Genomic DNA, 10,727 nt, shown 5'->3' with positions numbered 1-10,727 from the left:
GAAAGAGTGGGAAAATTAGTGAAACAGTTTGTCCAGCACTCCACTTAAAAAAAAAAATAAATTAAAAAATCTCCCTTGCTCCTTATAGTTACTGATATACTGCTCATCTGCTTTTAAATAGAGAATAGAGGAACAAAGAATACCAGCTTCCTACTCTTTTGCAGATTTCCATGCGAGGAAGACCTTGGAGAGAAGAAAGCTTTTGCAGCAGAACAGCAGAAAATTATCAGCTTCAACCTACCTAGAAAAGCAATTTGCTGAAACACACAATTTCTCAGACTTAAGAGCTTGGATTGAAAAAAATAATCTACCAGACAACCTAGGTAAGCATGGAAAGTATGATTCTTTTAAAAAACACATGCATTTCACATTCAGTGTGTGGGATGGTATGCAAAATTGTAAAGCGTGTGGTTAAATCCCAAGCCATCGCTGACAGTTCAGTTCAAGTAAAGTTTTAAAACCACAAATTTACTATTCCGAGATAATTTTAGTTGTCCATCTTTATAATTCAGAGTATTAACGCATTATTTTAAGAGGTAACTACCACAGAAAGCTTAGTACTCACTTGAAAAGAAACTGAGTATGTGTAAGCAATTTTGACTTCCCCATTAGCCTTATTACTTATATCCATAGGTACTCCTGAGCAATCAGGGTTGTCTGGATGAGTATGCTTGTAACTGCAGGAAGAAACAACACAGAATGAAAGCTGCTTCACTGCCAACACTTTTAGGGAAGAATTCATTCACCTTACAAAAGCATCAGTTTCATTCTGAATTCTTCCCTTAAACATAAAAGTTGTTCTTAATGCCTCATAAATTTCAGAACTCATAAGGAATGTATCATAAGCACAGGACTTTTTGTTATTTGACCTTTTTAAACAAAAGTTGTCTCTTTTTAGAAGAGAAAACTATAGAGAGACAGTCTCTAAAGCACAGCACCAACAATGAAACAAGTCTGAGTACTGCTAAGAACCTCCAAAACGCTCAAAAAGTTACAACAACAGAATTACTAACTTCTCTTGCAAAAAAATACTTTCATCATGATGCTGGACCAACAATGCAACAAACTCAGTTATACTAAGAACACAAAGAAAAGGAAAGACAAGATGCTAGGAAATAATAAACCAGACATGAGACATCAGTTGTACAAAAGCCACACAGACACCAGAACAACTGATGAGTATATTTGTGAAATCATTCCGTTCAAACCCTGATTGGTGAAGACATCACTGCACTCTGGTTACTTCTGCATCAGACACTGGTGGCCTATTCCATCACAAGACAAAATGTTCCCTAGTAGGGAAATGAGGGTTGCTTCACTGAACGCAAACCGCCGCCAGGTTTTATTTTATCTTTTTTTTTTCCCAAATAGGAAATAGTACACAAAGATCTACAGAATTCAGAACAAAATTATGTTAGAGACTGTCCTACATTACACTACATCAATCAACAGGATAGCTGACCTACAGGTCACTTATCTGAAAACATTTCTGACTAGCAACAGGTGCCAAGATCAAAGCAAGCACCTTGGGATGGACCACTGTTTGATGACAAGTTATTTCCAAGTACTAACCTTTTTGGTTCAAGTTTAGCAGCAACTAGTCTTGCTCCCAGAGCTCCATTTTCCACAACGTGGTAATATATTTTTATGTCAACGTGGTTGAAGATATAGAAAGTATCTTTTTCATGAAATTCTGACTGCAATGATAAAAGATGATGTTAAACAATCAAAAAGGTAAAGACATCTAAAAGCCTTAGGCAGAAGCTTACATAACAGAATTTTAGACTCCGTACAGTTTTTCTGTCAAGAAGTTCTACAAGATGAATGCAGGAATCTAGGAATATAAAGACAGTAAATTCTTTGCCTTAAAGCCTTGCATTAAAAAGACAAACTTGAAAAGTTAATGCTCAGAACTGTATTACTACAGTTGAAAAGTAGAAAAAAGTATTTAAATATAAAACATTTTTTAATAAATACATTTAGATTTATAAATATTTCAGTAATTGAAAATGCCCCATATTATTTAATTGTAGTAGCAAACCGAATAGATAACTACGTGACAACTTTAATATCAGAAGCATTTTATAAACAACAGCTATTTTAAAACAACGTGTATATTTTTTCACGGATTAAACAGAACCTTCCAAGACAAACAATGCAAATAATTGCTCTCTGTGACAAAACCACCTTGACATTTGAAACCAAAGGTGCACAGGGATGAACTGCAAGCAGCAGTCAAAAAATACAGCTGAATATAAATCCCAGGTGAAGGGAAACATCATCTTGGAATTTAGTCACTTAAAGAGACTGTTAAATCACAAGCATTACATCTACTGAAGTTCAGTTAGCATTTCTTCAGGGTTCTATCCTCACCCCTTTCTACAAAGCACCTCAATTATAAGAACAGTTATATAAACAAAGTATTCTTCTACCGTCCTGCAGTTACTCCTTCAAATGTTACTTTCCTTTTATTGAACAATATTGAAACAATACTGGCCAGATTACATACTTGATCATAAACGCACCCATTCATATGGAGGCTCTGAAACCAATTTGTTATGGAGGCAAGGAAACAAAACTAGAAACTGCAGAAACTGTTGTCTTTGGTAAGATCCATTAAGTAAAACCAACCTTTCTGATAAAACCAAAACCTATTCCAGGTTCTCAATGACCTCTCCATGGAAAAGGTCTGCGGTAATCTAAAATTGCATTCTAACCTCCATAATTCTTACAGTGCATTTATCTGGACCTCCACCAGTCAATTCAATAGATCCGTCTCTCACAGGAACAGCTTTGTTCACTCAGCAATCTTATATTCTGCCTTCTTCCATTAGCCCACACATTTTTAGAGAAAGCAATCCTTCAAGAAGTATTAATTTCTATGCAGAGGTACAAATGTGTCTATGCAAACCTACTTCCATGAAAACACTTCCATCCCACAGAAATGTAAAGTCCAAGCCTTCAAATGTTTAGACTTCTTCAGCAATGAAGGATGACATGTTTTTCTTCTCCTTCACCCTTTACATGTACTAAATGCTATGCACATTCATCTCTTCTCCCTATCTTTTAGAGCACTTCTGTATTGTGCAAGAGAAGAGATAAGGTTCTCAGGCTTACAAATTGTGGTACTTGCAGAGATATCAAAACACTTCCCTGGCTTTAGGGAACCAAGGGTTCTTAAGATAGCGAGGACTCACCATAGAAACATGACATAGGAGAAATGCCAGTCTTTACATTAGTAAAAAGGGAATATTAAAAAAAAGTAATTGCATAAACATACATTAATAACACAGGCATCTTTTGGACGGCCGTCTTCTGTAATATAACAGCCAATAGGAAAACCAGGATTGCAGAACCTCTGGCCATCTTCAACATCATAACACCAGGTCACAGGCATGTTGTCCACAATCCTGTAAACGGCATAGTGACATTTCACAATCTTTCAAAATACACAGTGTAACGGAAACAAAACCAAATTAATATTAATCTAACTTTTCTACATTCATTATTGGAACGTTAACTCCAAGAATAATACTTCTTTCAGATCTTAACCCATGGAACTGCACTGATTGCCAATCCAATTTCCAAATGAGATACAAGCATGTAGCTCTTCAACTGAAACTTCATCTTTAAAAAAAAAAAAAAAATTAAAAAAATCAATCTATTTCTTCAGAAGGTGGCTTGGAAATAGGAAGCTTATTCTGTGACCACCAAAAAATTCTATTCAGTGAACTGGTTTCTGAAGTCCCCTTACAAATATAACCCAATACATAAAACTCTCCCGCTCCGAAGTCCTAACAATTTAACATTTCATTATTCTGTCTTTAAAAATGGCAAAAGCATCCACTAAACCAACTAACATGAACTTGATGAAATTATCAAGTTTAAGACAAAACACAAAATAAAAAAAAAAATTGCCTACACACACATTAGTAATTCTCCAGCTTCCTCATTGCTCTTCCATTGCAAAATACATTTTTCTTGGCACTCTTTAAGCTTTTATTTTGCATTAAAGCTGAAGTGCCAGTTTAATTTTTTTGGAGGGGGAGGGGAGCTATTTAAGGGACTTTCTGACTACTGACCTCAGTTGCAGTTCTCTAAGAGTATGGAATATTTTAACTACATGATTTAAATGAGAAAAAAAAAAGTAAGACACCAGACATTTAGGAAAGTAATCACTTCCAAACCCCCCTCCATTGTCTAGCTCCTGCTTTTATATTATTGCCTCACAAGATTTATATTCATATTACCTAAAAGTCTGGAGCTCAGTATGTTTATAGTTAATTTTCAATCAAAGATTTGTGGCGGAACCCCACAGCCCCATGAGGAGTCACAGAAAATGGTAAGACACTAAGATAGAAATAGTACAAATGTCATACAAAAAATATACTGTTAAACATAAAGAAAGATACCCAACATGGTGACCTGTCCCTTTGTAAAAGGGACTACTAGAAAAACCAATGTTATGATGTGTTTTAACTAGCTGAAAGATAAATCGCAAAAGAAAAGTCATTCAAAGCGACTTAAAATTCAGTAGCTGCCCTTAGGGCAACATTAATCGCTCCAAGCTATGTTTTTAAAGGCCTATTAATAAACTTCACAGAGAAGATGAGGATGAGAAGAGATGAGACAACTACCACTTTTTGTGGATCATTAGACCAAAAAAAGGACATCCCACTGAAAGTTAACAACACACATTGTTTTGTGTAACTTACCAAGCTACAGAATATCCTTTGCAATTAAATGTCTTATCACTATAACCACTGGGCTATTAATGTTAACAGATACCTGATAATACCTCATTTGGTATTTTTAAATACCTAATTAAACACAGGAATTATGACTTCAGACAACAAAACCAAAGTGTTTAGTCTGTTGAGTATTGTAATAGTCTCTAAAGTAGCACTATTTTTTAAAGCACATCAACAGACGGGGGTAGAAAGAGCAGTACATGCTGCCTTTGTTCACACAAGAGAAACAGACCTGCATCATCCCTATCATTAGCTATCAGACAGAAATAAGTAGCAATGTTCTTGGCCGATATTGACACAGTGGAAGAGGTGAAGACAGGCCCTCCAAAAACACAGCTCCCAGGTTCTCAAGAGATTCCGAAGACTATCACAGTTGCAAAGCAGCAGCACCACCCACCAAATCCTACCCACTTCGCCATGCTACTATGAGGTACGATTCAGTTGCCAATTAGGAGCTACTCCAGATGCAGAGTCATTACACTTGGACATATTTGGAATTTTACCTCCATAATATATGCTAGAGATACTTCTTTCTCCTGTTAGTATTTTAATTTCATAATCAAAACCAGGTAAACCTATTGCAAATGAGTGTGGTTGGGCTAAAGGCTTTCACTTGCATCTTCTGCAGCAAAGACATACTGAGTTGCCTTCAAGCAGCAATGCTGGAACAAATTGATAAGTTTAAGCAGCAAATAATTTTTCACAGTTAATCTTCAAATTTAAAATTACTTGAAGAGATTATACATGTGGGGCAAATATGCTATACAACAGTGTTCTTACATGTCTCTCAAGAACATCTGGTGATGAATGTTGTTAGCCAAGATATCAGTATAGCTGTTGAGTCCAATTCAGTATGTCAATTCCTAATCTTATTAAGTGGCTTTTAAAACCTTAAAAGTACTTTGCACCATCTGTGTTCCCCAGGAATTTTATGATAAATTGAAGCTGGATAATAAACCTCTATTAAATCCTCACTTATGCTACCTTGCTGATCCCTGTACAACATACCCCTGCACCATACTCCTGGACCATGCATCATTCATCACAAAATCCAGCCACTTCTGCTTTGTGAAGCTGTGACTGAGGACTATCATTACCATGCAGACATAAACAGGGATTCTTCATGCCACTAGTTCTAAAGTTTTAGGGCAATGGGCTTACCAAAAAAAAAAAAAAAAAAAAAAAAGGAGAAGTGCTATTAAAAGAACCAAGAATATAAGTAATACCCTAAATTTAAAGGGAGGTTTTCACACTGAAAAACAGAACTACATCTTACTAAAATCTGAACAGTCCTATCAAGTCAGCTGTACAGGCTAAAAAAAAAATATACTTAAGTACACTAAGTATATTTGTAAAACAATTTAATCTAAGGGGGAGGGAACTATCTAAAGTACTTTCCTGTGTGATTAGTTTTACACAGTTCTGTTTCAGTTTCTGCCAGCTTAAGTTTTGGGCCTTCCTAAAAAAAAAACCCTATTTCTTTCAAAGAGTGACAGGATCATAGCCTTGGGAAACTATTTTTCATTCGCACACCAAAACACACAAACTTTCAAAGCTGAAGCTTTATGCCAGACCAACGTGCATCAGTGAAATTCAAAGTGGTGTAAATATTTATAAATATGTCCAGTATTTAATAGGAATATAACCAAATCCAGCATGTTTGAAGCTCTACTTATTTCAGCACTAGGCATATATATTTTGAATCCCTGCAAAATTAGCTGTACCTTGCAGGGTTGCTTTACCACTTCCTGGTTCACCTACGTGAACATATAGAATCATAGAATTGTCTAGGTTGGAAGAGACCCTTGGGATCATCGAGTCCAACCATCTACCCTACTCTACAAAGTTCTCCTCTACACCATATCCCCCAATAACCAATGTGGCTATTGGCTGTGAACCCTTCTGCCTTGATCTATAAACTTTTAACTACACTAATTTTCAAGAGGTTCCCAGAAAGATGAGTGAGCCATAGCTTATCCCTAAAAAGGGATATCCCGTATCAGTTCCCAAGAGCAGTAGAAAATGCACTCATTGCCTTTCCAGCACAGGTAGCTGTTTCAAAAATGAAGAAATGGAATGTGACGTTACAGAAAAACATTCAGTGACAATGGCAACATTTAGCATTTCACCTACATTTTTATTAATACATCCAGAAAGTCTTAATCTAATTAGATGAAGACCAAAACATTTGTTTCCATGAAGCAGGGAGCACATATGGGCACCGTCAGTTAATTATGCTCATGTATTACTTGCAAAGGCATGCCACGGGAAATCTAACAACTTCGTGCCCAAGTTTTTCCTTCTGCCCTTGCACCCAAAGGTTGCTGTTAGCACAGCATACCAACGTACAAAGAACTATACAAACACCGATAGCGTGACTGGGTATTTCCAATGTCAAAACGGAACATAGCTACATCCTAACTGAAAATCAGCATGAGATTCAGCATACACATTCAGCCTTGCCCCACCCTTAACGCCCATTGGAAGAGGACCTCAATGTCCAAGCAGAAACAGAGCCCCAGCATGCTCCAAAACAACTCAGAGAGTTACAGAGGGACTCAGAGAACAGGAAAGGACCAAGCGTTTATGTGTTCCTCAAAATTATTTCTTTAATTAATCATCATTGATCACCTTTTATTGGAAATGAGTATCTTATACCCTATAAGAGAAATGAACTTTGCATAAAACTCTTTCAGAAATGTTGATCCCATGTCCTGGATACAACATTTGAAGGGGAGTGCAAAGGCTCTTGAGGAAAACAAAGATGACATATCAATCGAATGAAGGTCTCCTAAGACTTTTCTCAAGCTAGAGGCAAGATTAACTTCTACATTTAGAGGTGCAAAGAAATAGCAATATTTTACAGTAAGCACAGAGACAGCATAAAAAACACACAAAGCTTTGTGTTCGGAAACAGACTTGTTTCTGTTATACCTGGTGCTTATCCTTCAAGTGAAGGAAATTTTTTATGAAGACAACAAAAAAAATAACATCTTTTGCAAGAACAGAAGGGGAATAGATTCAGTGCAAATACCTAGTGTTCAATCTGTATTAACTTGCAAATACAAAATGAGAAACTAAATTAAATTATCACATACATATTAGAATAACCAATCTATGAATTTTGATATCAACTTACCAATGATGCTGATAATTCAGTAGCATACTTTTTTTCAAGAAGTCTAGTTTCTGTTTATCTTCTGGCTTTGTGGTATCATATGTTTTCGTACAAACAGATTTACATGTCTCCTTGTTTTTGAATGTGAACTAAGAAAAAAAGACATACGAGCAAAAAGGTTGTAACAAATGTTGTGTAATTTCACTATTTAACAAGTTTCCCCTATACGTTTATAATTGCCTACAATGATACAATAAAATCACCTAACAAATTACCAAGACAATGTATATTAACCCTCCAGAGGAGGTTTTTATATCGGTGTGTGCTATAAAACCCTCCTGTGATCACTGTAGAGCCCTACACTGAGAGCTCTTTGTTACTGATTAAAACCTGTTTTCTACAATTATTCACCAGACAAGTCATTTGACCTCACAACAGTAATGCTGTCCCAGGTAGATTCAATTAATAACTTTCTCTCCTACTATGTGTATTGGAGATGGCAAGAGCTATAGTCACCAGAAAAGACAAGCTGGCCAACACCATTTCTAATTCTTCCATTTCACAGCTGCAATATTTTCAGATCTGGTTCCAAGAAATAAGAGTACTCAATTCCCTCTAACAAGGGGACAACAGAGGAGCAAGAATCAGGTTTTGGCAGGTTCCAAAGACAGAAAACAACCTCCACAGCATTTCTGGCAGCAACTTTATGATGCAAAGTGCATAGCTACAATCAGGTTAAATGGACAGATTTCTATTATGAGCAATTTCAGATTTTGAAGCTTGTTGAGATAAGAATCTTGAAGATCCTACTAGGGCTTTATGTCCTTTGGTTACATTTGAACATACATAAAACCAAACACCCCTTGTGAGAGAACAAACCCTGTAAGGAGACGGTTCTATCCTCTCTCCAAACAATACTTGGCCAAGGTTTTCAGAGGGACGCTTCTTTCCTTCCGCTTGACAAAAATCAAACCTGAATTAGAGAAAAGATACAAAAGTTAATCCAATATTCTCAGCTGCAAATATTAGACCTCAAACAGTGCTCCCAAATCAACACCTTCATCGCAAGGAAAGGAACTATAAAGCTTAACTTCTAAACAACAGTTTCTTCCTTAAACCTGCAAAGCAAAATGTGAAAGTCACAGTCCCATTTTGAAAAAAAAAAACCCAAAAAAAACCCACCCAAAAACCCCCCAACAATCAAATATCTTCATCAGCTATTTCAGAACTCAGTTTATGTTAAACATGGTAGCATAAAAGTTTCCTTAAATAATTAGAAGTTTCTTATTTGCACAGGAATTTTAGCCAGAAATTAAACCTTCTCATAGAATTTCATGACAGCCCTGATAGAAAAGCATGCATGCCAGATTCTTGGGATGGGGTAGCAGATAATAACAGAAAAAAAAAAGAAAAATACACACACACATACAGACAACTTTACAACAAGCACTATTAAACAGGTTATTGCAGTTCTATTCACCAACACATTTAATAGCACATCCTCCAGTTTTTTTTCAACCTAATTTCAGGTATATCACATTTGTGTTCATTAAAATGTTGACATAACTAGTGCTTAACCCCTTCAATACTAAGAGTCAAAATATTCTTTGAAGCAACAACTTTACATAGTTGTACCAGGCAGGGATACATCTTGTGCACTCCTATAATGCCTACCAAGAAAACATTTAACACCTCATTAAGATAATTGATGGGAAGTTCACACCTCATTACCACTTCAACTCATGTGGCTATAGGCTACTTAAGGCAGCAGTCATACTTTGATCTACAAAATGACAACTAATGCAAAAGAGTAAATATTACACATACACACATTTTAGCCTTAAGTTACTCTGAAGCAGTGCTTCGACCTATATGAGGGCCTATGAATCCATGCACTACTTCTAAAGTATGCGCAAAGACAACTGAAAAGAAGGAATCAACGTATGCTTGTTGAAAATTCTGTATTTGTAAACTTATGTTAGCAAAATAAATAGACATTCCTCACTGGCAAACTGCTGTAGAAAGACTTAAATAATACTTTGAGATAAATTAAAATCATCTTTTTAGAAGAACTCACAACAAAAATTACATGAACGTGAACAGCATAATATACTTACGCAGTATATTCGTAGGGAAGTACGGACTCTACGGAGTCAAGCCTGTTCACAAACAGCTCAATTGCAGACTGAAAGAGTGGAGATAATAAGCAGTGATATTAAAGCACTTCATCAATTCTGACAGATAATATAAATAGATTTGTGTGAATAAGGTAAAAGAAAGCTGAAAATGTAAGATTTGTGTAATTATACATCTTGAAACACAGACTACTTTGTGATGAACTGTATCTGCTGAGAGCATACATAAAACACTATCTAATCATCACAAAACAGTGACCACATTACAAAACCACTTTAAGGCTAAGATAACCATACAAACTACAAGACAAGAAATCAAGCACAAAAATAATACAATTATCACAGCTGACAGTGTTTAGTTTAATGTACAAAGTTAGAGCCATATTAGTCATCACCACAACTGTTGTCTAATAAAAGTCTTAAAAGAACATGAACAAAAGTATGGGTGAGATCAGTGCTTCTCCCTGTAATTAAGCTGGTCCACAATTTTATCTATGTAACAACTGAAAACTGAACTACGAGGATTTAAACAACGCATTCAGACTAATATGCTATTTGAAGTTTGAACAGCAGCCCTTTGCAAAGGAAAGGCAAGGATATCCACATTTACCTTCATATAAAAGTTTATCAGTAACTCTAGCAACTCTTCTGCAAGAACCTGAAATTCAATCTGCTGTGGTTTCAGACTAGTTTGGTCTATACACGTTAATTACTGATGGGGTA

General features: G+C 35.9%; 1 protein-coding gene across 1 annotated transcript in view; it reads right to left on the bottom strand.

Annotated features, from left to right (window-relative positions):
* TM9SF2 (transmembrane 9 superfamily member 2) overlaps window positions 1–10,727 on the bottom strand; it is a 64,756-nt gene that overhangs the window by 14,271 nt on the left and 39,758 nt on the right. Inside the window, exons 7-12 of the mRNA XM_009891999.1 lie at window positions 9,987–10,054; window positions 8,749–8,842; window positions 7,891–8,018; window positions 3,281–3,410; window positions 1,573–1,697; window positions 566–677 (exon numbers count right to left, since the gene is read on the bottom strand). Coding sequence (XP_009890301.1) covers window positions 566–677; window positions 1,573–1,697; window positions 3,281–3,410; window positions 7,891–8,018; window positions 8,749–8,842; window positions 9,987–10,054 — 657 coding nt within the window. The remainder of the gene's footprint in view (window positions 1–565; window positions 678–1,572; window positions 1,698–3,280; window positions 3,411–7,890; window positions 8,019–8,748; window positions 8,843–9,986; window positions 10,055–10,727) is intronic.

This window comes from Charadrius vociferus, unplaced genomic scaffold, assembly GCF_000708025.1.
Source record: "Charadrius vociferus isolate BGI_N301 unplaced genomic scaffold, ASM70802v2 scaffold110, whole genome shotgun sequence".
Taxonomy (NCBI): domain Eukaryota; kingdom Metazoa; phylum Chordata; class Aves; order Charadriiformes; family Charadriidae; genus Charadrius; species Charadrius vociferus.
The sequence above is the reverse complement of the archived record's forward strand: the minus strand, read 5'-3'. Positions and strand labels throughout refer to the sequence as shown.